The sequence below is a fragment of the Aristolochia californica genome, unplaced genomic scaffold (genome assembly GCF_029961685.1).
Source record: "Aristolochia californica isolate CCGP_79_NKW_82.1479 unplaced genomic scaffold, dmAriCali1.0.hap1 SCAF_2, whole genome shotgun sequence".
In the NCBI taxonomy this organism is placed as follows: Eukaryota; Viridiplantae; Streptophyta; class Magnoliopsida; order Piperales; family Aristolochiaceae; genus Aristolochia; species Aristolochia californica.
Window position 1 is genome coordinate 7,770,214 of NW_027181881.1, and position 17,363 is coordinate 7,787,576.

At 39.1% G+C, this 17,363-nt stretch overlaps 2 protein-coding genes across 2 annotated transcripts; one reads left to right on the plus strand and one right to left on the minus strand.

Moving 5' to 3' along the window:
• The first annotated feature begins 4,582 nt into the window (after window positions 1-4,582).
• Window positions 4,583-7,678, plus strand: LOC137954846 (probable LRR receptor-like serine/threonine-protein kinase At3g47570). Its single transcript, XM_068801750.1, has 2 exons — window positions 4,583-7,195; window positions 7,314-7,678. The coding sequence occupies exons 1-2, from the start codon at window positions 4,594-4,596 to the stop codon at window positions 7,676-7,678; spliced, it is 2,967 nt and encodes a 988-aa protein (XP_068657851.1). The 5' UTR covers window positions 4,583-4,593.
• Window positions 7,679-11,102: 3,424 nt separating this feature from the next.
• LOC137954847 (uncharacterized) lies at window positions 11,103-17,363 on the minus strand. The gene is made up of 2 exons (XM_068801752.1): window positions 17,293-17,363; window positions 11,103-11,511 (listed from the first exon to the last, which is right to left on the minus strand). Exons 1-2 carry the CDS (start codon window positions 17,361-17,363, stop codon window positions 11,103-11,105), a joined length of 480 nt encoding a protein of 159 aa, XP_068657853.1.

Here is a 17,363-nt window from a genome sequence, read left to right on the forward strand (position 1 = left end):
TTGTGACTTTTTGGAGTCATAGGAAAGGACATGAAGAGAAATGCAGTAAGACATCCTTACTCGGTCATCATAGAAAAAACGATGCCTCGAATTCTCAGCAAGCTGGATTGATGGAACATGTCCACTATAGAGAGTCTCCTTCTCCACAAAGTATAAGACTCTAGACCTCAAGCATGAAGGGCCGGAGAAAGGTCCGCTGTGTGGAGCCCAGGTGAGTGCGAGGCGTTACCTAGTATCCAGCATGCATAAAAACCCTTATTTACGTAGAAATCAATATGATGTTGAAAAGAAAAAAAACAAGTTATTCTCCTTAAAAATGACCTTACATCGTTAAGAAAAAAATTGATCATAACGATGATATAAATTATGAAAAAATAGGAAACAATATTCATTTTTAAGTTGTTGATTTCAATAGTAGGACATTTACAAATTTTGGAGACCTTCAAAATCCGGATTTAAGGTACATGATAAGGATTTTAATTTTCTTCCATAGCATTCAATAGTTGGGTTTGTGGTCAACCATTTTTGGCTTGCTTCAAGCTCTACAGGTCTCTAAGGCTGCTGGTAAGGTAATCGACTACTAATGTTCTTCCTCCTGTTTAGATAGTAGATTGCAAGCGTAGTGATCAATTGCTTGAAAATTTTCCAATATGTAGTTGGCTGAGGTGTAGTAGGGATAGATTTCATCTTTTAGTGATCAATTGCTTGAAAAAAGTTTTGGTTCAAATTGATTATTGCTTACTTAGTAGTTAGTCCATTGGACCCAAAGCTACCCAACAGACCCATTGCCTGAAATCTGGGAGACAAGGATAGGGACTTGAGGCATGAGGAGAGACAAAAAAGACATAAAGCTTGAGTATTTTGTTCCCTTCTTTTGACATTTATTCCAGTATTTATAAATACCTCCACATGCCTCAGTTACACTATAAAGACCTAATTATGCGATATCAAAGGGTTACAACGGCATTTATTGATGCAAACTTAGTCCCAACAGCTAATTCCTAAAGACGCAACATAATAAAAATGTTACAAAATTATCTCTTGTATTTCTCCTAAGCAACGATCACTAGAAACCAAAGGTTCAGATATAATAAATCTTCAAGAGAACTGACATGCTCCATTCCATGAATACATGTCCAAATATTTAATGTGGTGGTCTATAAGAGCCTCCGGTGGAACCTGGGTCTGTATAAGTGGGAATATCACCTCCAGGGTAACCTGGGTCTGTATAAGAGCCTCCAGTGGAATATGGGTCAGTAAATAACTTACGTAGTGCCTTCCTCCCTTCAGAATCAAGATAAAATAGAATGATTAGACCACCAATTAAACAACAAAGAATTAGAAAGGGAAAGCAAACAAGTCTTGCTGATTGAGGTTTAATTCTTTCTACAGAACGGAGTTCCTGTACATAAACCAGTAGTGGAATGGTTACATACCAATTCCCTGAAGTGGCACTGTTTCCTCCTGAGTTGCAGCAGTCACTGGAGCGCATAAAAGAAGCATGACCACCATGAAAGCTGCCACAAACACCATGAATAGAGAAGCCTTGAAATAAGCCATTCCTGCAATAAGGAATGTACAAGTTTCGGAAGGAGACGAAGAGAACCGGAATGAATTACTCCCATATTATTTAGTTCATTAGATTAAGCTGTTATAAGTAGAATAAATTCTTTTTTTTATATCATACTTTTCATTTGGGAGTACTAATACTGGAATCTGTTCTCCACTAACACCCAAGGATGAATTGAAGTTAAATCAATTCATTTTAAGTTCTATTCAATTCAAGTTCATTGTGGACTAACTCCCCCCTCCCTCCCTCCCTCCCTCCCTCCCTTGTTGTCTTGACCTTGTGGAGTGATGGGAAAGGACACAAAGAGAAATGCACTAAGAGACTCGGTCAACATAGAAAAAATGATGCCCAAAATTCACAGCAAGCTGGATTGATGGAACCTATCCTTTGTACAGAGTCTCCTTCTCTATAGAGTCTCAGACTCTAGACCTCTACCGTGAAGGGCAGGAGTAAGGTCTGCTCTGTGGAGCCCAGGAGAGAGCGAGGCATCCCCTACTGTCGTGAAGGGCAGGAGTAAGGTCTGCTCTGTGGAGCCCAGGAGAGAGCGAGGGATCCCCTACTGCCGTGAAGGGCAGGAGTAAGGTCTGCTCTGTGGAGCCCAGGAGAGAGCGAGGCATCCCCTACTGTCGTGAAGGGCAGGAGTAAGGTCTGCTCTGTGGAGCCCAGGAGAGAGCGAGGGATCCCCTACTGCCGTGAAGGGCAGGAGTAAGGTCTGCTCTGTGGAGCCCAGGAGAGAGCGAGGGATCCCCTACTGCCGTGAAGGGCAGGAGTAAGGTCTGCTCTGTGGAGCCCAGGAGAGAGCGAGGCATCCCCTACTGCCGTGAAGGGCAGGAACATCCCCTACTGACCAGCTCGCACGAAAATCCTTATCATAGAATTCCACTACGAATTCCAACTGTGGAAGACTTAGCGCAAATGGTGACACTTTTCTTTCTTCCATATCTGTATATCGTCGGGGGACTTTCGTGTCGATAACATGAAGACGTGTGTGGATTTCGAGACAACATTTTTTTTTTCTTCCAATAAGCTTTTGAGTCACCTTTATTGATAGCAAAACCTAAAATGAATCAGACATGAATTACTCCCCTATTACTCCATTCATTCGATTAGGCCATTAGTGTTGCATAATCTCAACTTCATTTGAATCATGTCAGGTTATATTCTTAGGCAAAAACGGGGAAATCATGTTTTATACCTATTTTACGAATCATCCACATGAATCGCTCAAGAGACGCTTTTCTCCCACCCCCGAACGAAATTTTTTCCCTCATTTCCCTCTGTTCTCCCTCTCCCTCGACCTTCCCTCATTTCCCTCCTCTTCCACTAGACGATGCGATTTCATCCGCTCCAGCCGCTACCCTTCCATCGGACGATGCGATTTCGTCTACCCCACCCACTACTCTTCCATCGAACGATGCAATTCGATCTGCCTTACCCGCTGCCCTTCCATAGGACGATGCGATTCTGTCCGCCCCACCATTTGTCCTTCCACCGGACGATGGGACTTAGACCGCCCAACCCACTGTCCTTCCATTGGACGATGCGATTACGTCTACCCTAACCGCCTCCAGTGTCGCTATTCTTCCTCTGAACGATGCGATTTCATCCGCCCCAGTCGCTTCCAGTGTCGTTGTTCTTTCTAAACGACTTTCGAGAACACGCTTCCTCTTTTTGAAGGTCAAAATTGGATTCTCTTCTTGGAGCTCCATCTTGCGGTGGCACGATAGAGATAAAGATAAAGGTAAAGGTAATGGTAGAGATAAAGATAGAAGATGATTGAATTAGAGAAAGACTTAAATTGTAGATTTGTAATCAACTAGTATCTTTGTTGTAATTCTACAAATAGTGTACACCTGATCAATGATAATCATGGTAATATTATTATACATTTCTATATTCTACAGAACCTTCTTCTCCTACCAAGTGACCAAATAATAAGATCAAGGCAGGTAAATAACCTACCGGATTTCTGCCTGTCTAAATGCCCCATCACATGAAGTTTTTTTCTGTAATCGAAGTGATAGACTCAATTGGGGTGGTGCTCTCCTCCGACTTCGTAACTTTCTCTATCACACAGCCTTCTATGGCCTTCATTGTATACGTCGTATTGCGCTGGCATCGATGCTAGCCAATCCTCTCGACGGCACAAACTGACACAGCCAAGCAATGCATCAGAGGCATTGTATGGGCCGAGCGGGAGGAATTTTTCGCAGGGGGAGGGAGAAACGTGCGTCCCGCGTGCGCTTCATGTGAATGATTCAGAAAAAATGTCCGAATCTGGATTCTCCGTCTTTTGCCTGAGTGAATGAAGTGACGTGATTCAAAAGAAGTGGAATTCATTCCACACTAATACCATAATCTAATGAACTAAGTAATGCGAGAGTAATTCATTTTACTTCATTTTAGACTAATCACCCCTAAGACATCTTGACTCTGTCAACATAGAAAAACTGCTCAAAATTTTCAGCAAGCTGGAATTAAGGAAGCCGTCCACTCTAGAGAGTCTCTTTCTCTATAGAATCTAAGATTCTAAACATCTTGCATGAAGGGACGGAGAAAAGGTTTGGTCTGTGGAACCCAGGGGTGCGCCAGGCATCCCCTCAGCACGTATGAAAATCCTAATTATCATGGAATTCCACTGCTAATTCAAAGTTTGGAAGACTTGAGCTCAAATGGTGACACTTTTTCTTTCTTCCATTTTTGAATGGAAGTGAAACAATCATCCTAAAGACAAATCTAAACACTATGATTGATTTGACAAAGCTGAGAACATGTTTTAAGAGAGGATTTTGGACCTGGTTTCATTATTTATAATTTTCCATTCACTTGGGGCTTCTTTTCATTTTCAGGAATTGCCATTTGATCTTACAAGCGCGTGCTGCTTGACCCAAACACTGAAGACTGGTAGGATAGAATTAGAAATAGAGTATAGATTGGAGGAATCGGTTTATAAATAGCAGAAGGCAGACTGCTCAACTCAAAATATCCAGTCTGGGATTAGATGCATTTAAAATTTTTCAAAAATGGAGGAAAAATACCCGAGTTTGTTAGCATTTGTTCTCCTATGCTTCTTCTTCATGGCGACTTCTGATGCTCTCAACACTTCTACAGACATGGAGGCTCTCCTCTCCTTCAAATCCCAACTCTCAGGTAACAAAGACTTCCTTTCACTTTGGAACAGGAGCTCCTCGGTTTGCACCTGGCCAGGCATCACTTGCGCCAGGGGCACCAACCGCGTCCAGTCCATCGAGCTTCCGGGGCTAGGTCTCTCTGGTCCCATGCCTCCCCAGTTATTCAATCTCTCCTTGCTTGTCATTCTTGATCTTTCTGATAATTTCTTCCATGGACAAATTCCCCAACAGTTCGCCACTCTGTCTCATCTTCGAGTCATTGCTCTCTACAATAACTCTTTCACGGGTAGAATCCCTTCTGACCTCGGCCTTCTCTTTCAACTCCGAGTGTTAAGTCTTTCGCTTAACAGTCTCAGTGGCCCGCTTCCACCTTCACTGGGGAACCTCTCATCGCTTCAACACCTCTACCTCGAGCGAAACCACTTCTCCGGCAGCGTACCAGAAGACCTTGGTTATCTTCAGAGTTTGCTAACCCTTCAGCTTTCGGAGAATAATTTCGTGGGCAGTATTCCTTCATCAATCTATAATCTGTCGTCTCTCAAGGAGCTCTCCGTGGTGAAGAACATGCTTGTGGGAGAGCTGCCGCCGGACATGGGTTTTACTTCTATCAATCTCACGAGTCTTCACATGGCGCTGAATTATTTTAGTGGTACCATTCCTGCTTCTTTCTCCAACTTAACCAAAATCGTATCCCTTGACTTATCTTACAATCGCTTTCATGGCCTAATTCCTCCATTTCCAAACATGCCAGATCTTGTGAAACTGAATCTAGGAAACAATAACTTCAATTCTACTACTCATCACAACTACCTTCTTTTTGCTTCTTTAGCTCATTCAAACCGTTTAGAGATCCTTTCACTGCCTTCGAACAATCTAGCCGGTTTTCTCCCAAGCTCTGTGTCAAATCTCTCAACTCATCTCGTGGAGTTCTGCGTGGACAAAAATTATTTATCCGGAAAATTTCCTCTGGGATTTGAGAAATTTAAAAACTTAACAGTATTAGCTCTGCACCAGAATCAGTTCACAGGGATCATTCCACCTGAGATAGGCCTTCTTCAGAAACTTCAGAGACTTTCTTTACATATGAATGAATTTTCTGGATCAATCCCTGATGTTTTCTCAAATTTTACTCGACTGTATCAACTGACAATGGGATACAACCAGTTCTCTGGGAGCATCCCCAGGAGCATAGGTGACTGTGAGCATCTAAACTTCTTGGATCTTGCCATCAACAATTTCAATGGAAGCATACCTAGGGAAATCTTTCTTCTTCTCGGCTTAATCCAGTTGCGTTTGCAACAAAATTATCTTAGCGGGCCCCTTCCCCTTGAAGTGGGTAATTTGAGACAGCTCGAGTCGTTGCTTTTATCTAGCAACGAACTTTCAGGAGAGATTCCAGCTACAATTGGTGATTGTTCAAACTTGAAAGTCCTTATGATGGATAAAAACCAGTTCCGAGGATCATTACCTGAAGCGCTAGACAAGATAAGAGCACTGGAGAGTTTGGATCTGTCGTCCAATAATCTCTCTGGGTTAATCCCTAAAAGCTTGGAGAAACTAGTATTTCTTCGTCGTCTGAACCTATCTCACAACAATCTCCATGGAGAAATACCAAGTGAAGGGGTTTTCAGGAACCTCAGATCAGATTCTTTACTAGGAAACAGCAGGCTCTGCAGCGATGACGACATCATACAGAAGCTAGTGGGCGTAGCCAAATGTAGGAGAGACACAAAGAAATTGTCACTTGCACTCAAGATCTCCATTCCAGTAATCTGTTTTGCGCTAGTTGTTTCTGTTGTTTCTTCTCTGGCATTTGCTACGCTAAAGCGCAAGAAGAAGAAAAATTTAGACTCACCAGAGTACTTCAAGGGGCAACCTGTGCAGATATCTTATGCAGAAATCGTAACAGCAACAAATGGTTTTGACTCGCAAAATCTCGTGGGGAAGGGTGGTTCTGGATCGATCTACAGAGGAATTCTACGAAGTTGTAGAGGTAACAGGAATGAAGCTGAATCGGGCACTTTGGTTGCAATTAAAGTAATGGATATAAATCGCGGCACCGCTTGCTCAAGTTTTATATCAGAATGTGAAGCTTTAAGGAACATCAGGCACAGGAACCTTGTCAAGATGATCAGCTCCTGTTCAAGCATTGATTATAAAGGCAACGAATTTAAAGCTCTGATAATGGAGTTTCTGCCCAGAGGAAGTTTGGATAAATGGCTTTATCCCGATGGCATAACGTACTCAAGACTGTGTTTCGTTAGGAAACTTAAAATAGCCATAGACGTGGCTTCAGCCATTGACTACTTGCACCATGACTGTGACCCACCAATCGTCCACTGCGATCTGAAACCAAGCAATGTTCTTTTGGACGAAGACATGACTGCACATGTCGGAGACTTTGGGCTGGCAAGGTTTCTCCAGAAAAATCGTTCAGAAAGCTGCGAAAGCAGTAGGTTTGAGCTCCAAGGATCCATCGGTTATATCGCCCCAGGTGTCAATGAATTATTAAACTTAAATACTTTGAGAACTTCATTCATCCCTTTGAATAAAGTATTTCTTCCTGTATCGACAAATTAACACTTCTTTTTCCATCTGTTTGCACTTTGCAGAGTATGGCTTGGGAGGCGGCGTCTCCGCTGGTGGTGATGTCTACAGTTATGGGATTCTATTGCTGGAGATGTTCATGTGCAGGAAACCCATGGAGGAAGGCTTTAGAGATCACTCGCTTAAATTAGCAAATTTAGCTGATCTCAATTTGGTTGCGGAAGCTGTGGATCCATTACTAATACAAGACGACGATTCAAGCGCTAGCAGGAGTACGAGCGGAGATTGGGAAATCAGGAAATCATTGTGCTTGACTCAAGCCATAAGATTGGGCCTCAATTGCGCCGCCCATTCGGCCACAGATCGCCCCAGCATGAGAGAAGCTCTAAGAAAGCTGTATGAAATTAAAGAGTCCTTAGTTGAAATATAGAAGCATGTAGAATTTGTAGATCAAAATTGAATTTCTAATAACATCATGAAATTCAATAAACGAATGTAAATGGAAGCCTAGAAAAGCATACCGTTTTCCATGATATCAGATTCCTAAATCAACGACGTTCGTCTGCTTTGGAACTGCGTCTGTTTGGAAACTGCGTCTGCTTGAAACTTCCAAACTTTGAACACACTGAATGAATGGTGTAAAAACTGAAGGGGTTGAGTGTGTGCGAGATTGGGGACGCCAAAGTTCCCATCCAGTTCGCGGCTTATAACTACCGAGGGAGGAGTTATAACTGTAGAAGAAGTCATGGACCACTTTTGAAACGGTTAAAATCATCTCTTAATGAGAAATGGTTAACATTCTCCCACTTGTCCATACTTCTAATATAATCTTAAACCCATCGATAATCTACATTTAAGTAATAAATACCTGAATCATGGTGATAGGTCATCTAATGATGAGTATTACCTTCCATGTATTACAATGTATTTATTTCTTATAATTTATGTAACAACAATTTCTTAATGAATAAACCCTATGTTTATTCTTGGTCCAACATAGATATATTTTCTCAAAATTAAGGTACACATAAATATGAGAAAAAACATTACAATAATTAAGAATTTTATTAAAATAACATTGTTCATACAATGAAAAAATACATAATGGAATCAAATCCCATATTCACGACATGATCCTTGAATTTCAATGGTGGCGTGCCTTTAGTCATAGGATCAGCTATCATTAATTCATTGCTTACGTGCTCAATGACCACTTTCTTTTCTTTAACACGTTCTCTTATGGCCAAATAATTTATGTCGCTGTGTGTACTTCGACTTCCACTATTGTTGTTTTTTGCCATAAAAACAGCAGCTGAATTGTTGCAATATATTCTACATGGCCTAGAGCTTGAATCCATAATTCTAAGCCCATAAATGAAACTCTAAAGCCATACACCATGTGAAGTAGCCTCAAAACGGGAAACTAACTCGGCTTCCAAAGAGGACGTGGCAGTCAAAGTCTGTTTGGCACTCTTCCATGATATAGCTCCACTGGTCGTTAAAAAAATGTATCCTGATGTTGATTTGGGTGAATCAATACAACCAGCAAAGTTAAAATCTGAGTAGCCAATTACTTCTAGATTGTCCTTCCTTCTATACATCAACATGTAGTTTTTGGTTCCTTGAAAGTACCTCATTACTTTCTTTGCAATTCTCCAATAGTCAAACCCTGGATTACTCTGATATCGTCCCAACATTCCTATAGCAAATGTAATGTCAGGTGTTATGCAGATTTGAACATACATTAGGCTTCCGACAGTAGAAGCATATGGACTGCCCTTCATTTGTTCCCTTTCAAGGTCATTCTTCGGGCATTGGTTGAAATTGAACCTATCACCCTTCACAATGGGGGCTACACTTGGTGAATAATCGTTCATCCGAAATCTCTCTAAAACTTTATTAATACAAGTTTCCTAAGACAGACCTAAGATACCTCAAAATTTGTCTCTATGAATCTTAATGCCAATGACATAGGATTCCTCACCCATATCCTTCATATCAAAAGTTTTAGAGAGAAATTGTTTCACCTCATGTAGAAAACCATTATCATTGGTTGCTAACAAAATATCATCCACATATAAAACAAGAAAACAAATTTTACACCACTGATCTTTTGGTATATACATTGATCCATAATGTTTCTACAAACCGAATGAAGAAATTACATTATGGAATTTTAAATAACATTGGCAGGATGCTTGTTTTAATCCATATATGGATTTCTTGAGCTTGCAAACCAATTGCTCGCCATCACTAGAGAAGAATCCTTTAGGTTGTTTCATGTATACTTCCTCCTCCTGATCTCCATTGAGAAATGTCGATTTTCACATCCATTTGTTGCAACTCTAAGTCAAAATGAGCTACTAATGCCAAAATAATGCGCAAGGAATCTTTCTTAGATACAGGAGAAAAAATCTTTGTGTAATCGATTCCTTCTTTCTGAGTGAATCCCTTAGCAAGTAGTTTTGTCTTGTATCTCTCAATGTTGCCCAATGAGTCTTTCTTTTTCTTAAAGACCCATTTACATCCAATGGTTTTAACTCCATTAGGCAACTCAACAAGTTCCCAGACTCCGTTACTTTTCTTAGAATTCATCTCTTCTTTCATGGAATTGTACCATAATTATGATTCTTTGCAACTCATGGTTTGTGAAAAGAACTCGGGATCTTTTTCAGCTTCAATGTTATAGTCAGATTCTTACGGATACACAACATAATCATAAAAAATTGTTGATCTCTTTAGTCTAGTAGATCTTCTTAATGTTGTACCATCATTTTCTTGAGAAGTATGTGGTTCAACGAATTGCTCAATAGTTTTTGGCAACTCTTGAACTACCTGATCTACTGGAATGTCATCAGTAGCTTGTGGAACTTCAATGATTGGTTGTTCAACAACAGATTGTACTTCAGTGATGTTGTAAACAATAACCAATCTATCACTTGAGGTGGAAGGTTAAAATTCTGAATAATCCTTCTCAAAAACTATGTTCCGAGTTTGATTGCTCCCACTAATCAAGTTATTTTCAAGAAACTTTGCATTTCTTGATTCCACAATCCTAGTATTGTGAGATGGACAATAAAATTTGTAATATTTAGACCTTTTAGCATATCCGATGAAATACCCACTAATGGTCCTTGGGTCCAGCTTCCTCTCTTATGGATTATAAATTCTTACTTTAGACGGGCATCCCCCAACGTGCATATGTCGCAAACTCGGTTTCCAACATTTCCATAATTCAAATGGCGTTTTAGGAATAGCCTTGGTTGGAACACGGTTTAATATATACATTGTTATCTTAAGTGCTTCAGCCCACAAGGATCTAGGAAGATTGAAGCTGCTAAGTATACTGCACACCATGTCTAATAATGGTTGCTTTCTTCTTTCTGTTACACCATTTTGGTCCGGAATCAATCCACCATGTGTTAATATTGACATTAACCATATTAGATTCATAACAAAAAAATGTGGTTGGATTACCTTTGTCCCAAGCTATTTCTGAAACTTTGCGTATTTCATCTTCATGTGTCCCTTCTTTTTACAGAAGAAACACTTGAAATTTTTCTTTGTACCAGCTTGGGGGGGTATTTTACCTTTCCATTTCTGATTGGCTTCATATTTTCCCTTTTCATGTGTAGCCTGAATTGCACTTTCTCCTTGTACCATCACCAGTCTCCCTTCCTCTTAAACACACATGGTCATAAGTTCATTAATTTACCATTTATCCTTATGTGTGTTGTATGAGAATTTGAAGGGTGCTTATTGGTACGGATGGGTATTCAAGATGTAGTGCACCAGGAAAGAATCCAACATTTCAACCTCAAGTTTTTTTTTAATTGACCCGCAATATCCCTCATTTACATGATGTGCTTGCGGACACCTCTCATATTGGTGAGCCTTAAGGATGAGAGCTTCATAATTAGGGTGTCTGCTAGTACCTTGTCTAAAGTGACAAATTGATCATCAATGGCTTTCAACAAGTCTTTTACCTTTTCATGCTGATCAACAGAACCACGAATACCAGCAAAAATTCTTGTCTTAATGAACATCATGCTGAAGTGATTAGATCGCTCCCATCGTTCATAAAGCGTGATTTCAACTGCAGTGCTGGTATCAATAATTGTTGGTGGTTCGTCTTTCCTAATAGCATAGTCTATGTCCATCCACCCTAAATGAAGAAGAATTTTCTCCTTCCAGACCTTATAGTTATCTCTCTTAAGGTCAGGGATATCATAACGAATATCAGAGAAATTGCAGGTTGTACAACTGCATAAAATTACAAATTACATGCTTATGTTAAAACTGAGGTCTAAATAAAATATCATGCTTTACCAATGTAAATCATGCTTAAAAATTCAATCTATTGACATATAAAAATTTCTTGTGGGCTAATTCTTGCAGATTCAATTATTCTTGATGATTAAACTTTATGATAAAACTATCAAATTATTTATGAAGTCATAATTCATGTGGGTAAATTATGAATAACTTGATATTTTATCCTAACTAATAAACTCAAAATAATAAAAATGAGTGTTTGATAAAATTTATTATATTAATAATAATTAATTACAATTAACATCTAATATTCTTTATATGATCCTAATTAAACATTATATATAATTTAATTAAATTAAAGATGTTGTGACTACTCTCTAATTAATTAAAATTATATGGATCTCTAGACATTAACTCGCATAACATGTTAACTAATGCTAACATGTTGTTCTTATTATTATTATTATTATTATTATTTATATACGTCGAGTCACCCCGGCCTGCAACTCGATTGCCGAGTCGCAAATGACTCAGCCTGCACCACTCAGCCCAGTATTTACAAAATACCTTATAACTTTAATAAATAAAAAAAATTGTGCATTGGGCTGCCTAACTTGCTACTATCGAGCAGCACCTGTCTACTAAGTTAACTCGGGCCAACTCGGTCTGTGTCAACTCAGTGGGTCAACCTGATTTGGGCCACTTATTTTTTTGCCTCGGTATACGTGTCCAGGTCCTAAGTTCATACATATTTTTGATGAGTCGGCTTTACTGGTCTACTATTTGACTCGACGCGACTAAGTTCTTTGTCTCCGACTGAATTATTATATTGAGGTATAGCAACTTATTCCTTGGTCAACATATTGATTGGTGCACAGACTTGCATTAGATTATTTTATGGGATAATTTGGTACATGTTATTGGCCCCAAGCCCTTTTTAACTGCTGCTATTGTCTCTTTGATTGAGACATTATTTCTGATGAAGAACTCCTCGGTTGTTTGCCTTGGGTTCGTTATTTGCTGACTGTTGTTAGCATTGGTTCTTTTGATGCAAAATTTGAATTTCTTAGAAAAATAAATCACATGGTGGCCTTAATATCATATCTTCTTCATTACCCATTACCCCACTACCCATTTTTTATTTGACAGTCTTTCTCTTACCATCATTTATTTGACTCTCACATACCCTTATTGGTCAACCCTTTTTAAAGCATTGCTTTGGCTGTCCCTTTTATTCATATGGGTGTTGTAAGTCCATTGAGACTTTTTATTGGTACCCGTGGGTCTTTTATCGTCGTCTTGTGAATGATAGGCATTACCCACTTTAGTGATTATTGTCACTATATTCATTCGAAATCCTTCGAGTTTGGTTTCGACTTATGTTTTATCACCCATTTTTACCTTTTGAAATTTTGTGTCCAGTTTCGTACTTATCCTTGGGACATCGTGATGGAGGAGATTATTATTACATTTATGTTATTTGGTTCAAGCTGGGATCACTGCCATTACCTCCCAGCTTGAGTGGGGGGGTTGGAATATATGATGCAATTAGGGTGGCAATGATTAATTAGTTTACATTTCCTGTCACTTCTTCATTCTTATTAGGGTGAAGGGTATACTTGTAATATTGGTAGTTATGATATCTATAATAATATCTTATGGGGGAGGGTTTGGATAAAGTCCATAAACTCATGTTTTCTCCCAATGGTGTCCCTCTCCTTTTTCTCCATGACCTAAATCATGGAGTCCTGAAAATCAACATTAATGATATGATAGTAACTGGGAATGATCCAGAAGAAAAGAAAGCATTGCAAAATAATATTTCTAGAGAGTTTGAAATGAAAGATGTTGGCTGCTTAAAATATTTTCTTGGTATTGAAGTGTCAAGATCCAAGGAGATAGATTGAATAAAAAGAGAGTTATAGTCACCCTTCTTCTTCTTCCGTTTCTGTTTCTGAAATTTCAGAATGTAATAGAGACGTTAGAAAGAACCAGAAAGCAAAAATGACATTTTTATTTCCATCAATTCTCACCATTTGTAATGCCATTTGTAACGCTGTTTGTAATGAAGGACCAAGGTGGGAGGAGCTAGAGCTGCCTGGGTGTTGTGAAGATGTTCCAATATCACCAGAATAAGTCACCATACCACTAGAAGCTAATTAACAAGCGTACCATTTGAGTCATCTCAACCTCAAGCCTACTCACAACAATCTGCTACTCTGCTAACTAATGTGACTACGATGCCAACTGTTGTGTGACTACTGTTGAATTTCTCGAAAAGAGAAAATCTTCATTGACTTGTTGTAATCTGAGTACATGAGTTCCTATTTATAATAGATGAAAATAAAAGAGTCTAATTACATTTAAAATACCCCTATCCCAATTACACCCAAAGTTTAATACTTAAAATAAGTCCAAGCATCAGTAAACAACTCAACATAAAAAAAAAGACTAACATAACTAAAACACCTTTAAACTGAGATTCTTCTATGAGACCTCCTTCTATGAGACTCTTGTAAAACTCAAGCTATTGTCTGTGGGGCTACTGTGGAGATTGCTATGATGGTTGAGATTGAAAGGAATAGTGGATCACATAATAATTGGTTAATATAATTTTATTGGGATTAAATAAAATCAAACACAACTGGTCAAAGTTATCTATTATTAAGATTAATAGTTTTAATGTTACATGTACATCTAACATGGGTCTTCCTTGAATTAATCCTCATGTTGCATGTGTTCTTCTTTTGTATCATGTCTTCTTGTTCTTCGTCCTCTTCTTCTCCGACTTCATCTACATCTTCTTCTTTCTTCCCCATCGACCTCTTCTTCTTCCTCATACTCATATTGGCCACCATGAAAAGCAGCCACAAACACCATGAATAGAGAGGCCCTGAAATAAGCCCTTTCTACAATAAGGAATGTATAAGTTTATGAAGGAGTAGAAGAGAAAAATTTATGGCAAGAAAACCTGTTAGTCCCTAGTGCCTATGCCTTTTCCTATCTTTATAGCACAATTTTATTCTCTTCACTTTCTGGAGTGATGGGAAAGGACACAAAGAGCAATGCATTAAGACATCTTGACTCGCTCAACATAGTTTAGCAGCTTCCTTGGAAGCTAGTAGAAGAGAATCTTTTATCGCAAGAAAACCTGTTAGTCACTCATTCTTGTGTCTTTTCCTATATTTATTGCACAATTTTGTTCTAGTGACTTTTTGGAGTCATAGGAAAGGACATGAAGAGAAATGCAGTAAGACATCCTTACTCGGTCATCATAGCAAAAACGATGCCTCAAATTCTCTGCAAGCTGGATTGATGGAACATGTCCACTATAGAGAGTCTCCTTCTCCACAAAGTATAAGACTCTAGACCTCTAGCATGAAAGGAAAAAAACAAGTCATTCTCCTTAAAAATGACCTTACATCGTTAAGAAAAAAATTGATCATAACGATGATAAAAATTATAAAAACATAGGAAACAATATTCATTTTTCAGTTGTAGATTTCAATAGTAGGACACTTACAAAATTTGGAGACCTTCAAAATTCGGATTGAAGGTACATGATAAAGATTTGAATTTTATTCCATAGCATTCAATGGTTGGGTTTGTGGTCAACCATTTGTGGCTTGCTTCAAGCTCTACAGGTCTCTAAGGCTGCTGGTAACGTAATCGACTACTAATGTTCTTCCTCCTGTTTAGATAGTAGATTGCAAGTTTAGTGATCAATTGCTTGAAAATTTTCCAATATGTTGTTGGCTGAGGTGTAGTAGGCAGCGTTTGATAGTTTTCATCTTTTAGTGATCAATTGCTTGAAAAAAGCTTTTGTTTCAAATTGATTATTGCTTACTTAGTAGTTAGTCCATTGGACCCAAAGCTACCCAACAGACCCATTGCCTGAAATCTGGGAGGCAAGGATAGGGACTTGAGGTATGAGGAGAGACAAAAAAGACATAAAGCTTGAGTATTTTGTTCCCTTCTTTTGACATGTAGTCCAGTATTTATAAATACCTCCACATGCCTCAGTTGCACTATAAAGACCTAATTATGCGATATCAAAGGGTTATAAAGGCATTTATTGATGCAAACTTAGTCCCAACAGCTAATTCCTAAAGACGCAACATAATAAAAATATTACAAAATTATCTCTTGTATTTCTCCTAAGCAACGATCACTAGAAACCAAAGGTTCTGATATAATAAATCTTACGTAGTGCCTTCCTCCCTTCAGAATCAGGATAAAATAGAATGATTAGACCACCAATTAAACAGAAAAAAGAATTAGAAAGAGGAAGTAAACAACTCTTACTGATTGAGGTTTAATTCTTTCTACATAACGAAGTTCTTGTACATGAACCAGTGGTGGAAAACTTACGTACCAATTCCCATAAGTGGCACTGTTTCCTCCTGAGTTGCGGCAGTCACTGGAGCGCATAAAAGAAGCATGGCCACCATGAAAGTAGACACAAACACCATGAATAGAGAGGCCCTGAAATAAGCCATTTCTGTGATAAGGAATGTATAAGTTTCTGAAAGAGACGAAGAGAAAATTTTATCGCAAGAAAACCTCTTAGTCACTCGTTTCCGTGTCTTTTCTTATCTTTATTGCACAATTTTGTTCTCGTGACTTTCTGGAGTGATGGAAAGGATACAAAGAGAATCCTTACTCGGTCAACATAGAAAGAATGATGCCAAAAATTCCCAGCAAGCTGGATTGATGGAACCTATCCATTGTACAGAGTCTCCTTCTCTATAGAGTCTAAGACTCTAGACCTCTAGCGTGAAGGGCAGGAGTAAGGTCTGCACTGTGGAGTCCAGGAGATAGCGAGGCATCCCCTACTAACCAGCTCGCACGAAAATCCTTATCATAGAATTCCACTACGCATTCAAACTGTGGAAGACTTGAGCGCAAATGGTGACACTTTTATTTCTTCCATAACGATAGATCGTCGGGGGCCTTTCGTGTCGATAACATGAAGATTTGTGTGGATTTCGAGACAACATCTCTTTTTTCCGTCGAGAAGCTTTCGACTCTACCTTTACTGATCGCAAAACCTAATTGACAACCAATTCGCTTAATCTATAACACAAACCAAATCCCCCCAATGCAGTTGCATTATGTCACTTCATTCCACGTGTATTTTTAATGCGATGACGTTTATTGATTGAAAACCGGTCTTCTTATGACGTGCACAACCTTTGAAAATCTTCTAAAAGCCGATTATTCACTCCATGATAGAGATAAAGATAAAAATAAAGACATAGACAAAGATAGAGATAAAGATAGAAGGTGGTTGAATTAGAGACAGACTCAAACTGTAGAGTTCTAATAAACTATTGTTGTAATTCTATAAATAGTGTACACCTGATCAATAATAATCAAGATAATATTATTCTACATGGTATCAGAGTTCTCGATCGATTAATCAGAATTAGTCCGCTGTCGTTGGAAATCCTTCTCGAAAGTAGCCAACTACCGCCACCCATACCTAGTACTTTTCTCTTCCCCCTTTCTGTCTCTCTAAATAGTTTTCCGTCGTCTCCGTAAAATCTCACCGGCAATATTCTCCAAAAAAACAAAAATTGTCGCCGATCACCCTCCTTTTCTGTTTTTTGAACTTCCCTGAGCCACCACAGACGACCACCCTCACTGTCGCCGTTGCCCTTGTCGCCTGCTACCGCTGGTCTCAGTACATCGCCTCCAACTGGCTACCTCATTCGCCGACGCTGCAGCACATAACTCCCTCCCTCACTTCCTTCGGTCTCATCTCACTGATTTATCGCCGTTGCCCGCAGTTTAGTCTCGCTAGTGCCATCACCACCGTTCCGTCTCGCCGACGCCAT

Excerpts from the sequence above, each read along its gene's own strand:
- LOC137954846 (XM_068801750.1), top strand. The coding sequence starts at position 4,594 with ATGGAGGAAAAATACCCGAGTTTGTTAGCATTTGTTCTCCTATGCTTC. Across the intron at positions 7,196-7,313 it reads CATCGGTTATATCGCCCCAG|AGTATGGCTTGGGAGGCGGC; the intron begins GTGTCAATGAAT and ends TGCACTTTGCAG.
- LOC137954847 (XM_068801752.1), bottom strand. The coding sequence starts at position 17,363 with ATGGCGTCGGCGAGACGGAACGGTGGTGATGGCACTAGCGAGACTAAA. Across the intron at positions 11,512-17,292 it reads CGGGCAACGGCGATAAATCA|TTGTACAACCTGCAATTTCT; the intron begins GTGAGATGAGAC and ends AATTTTATGCAG.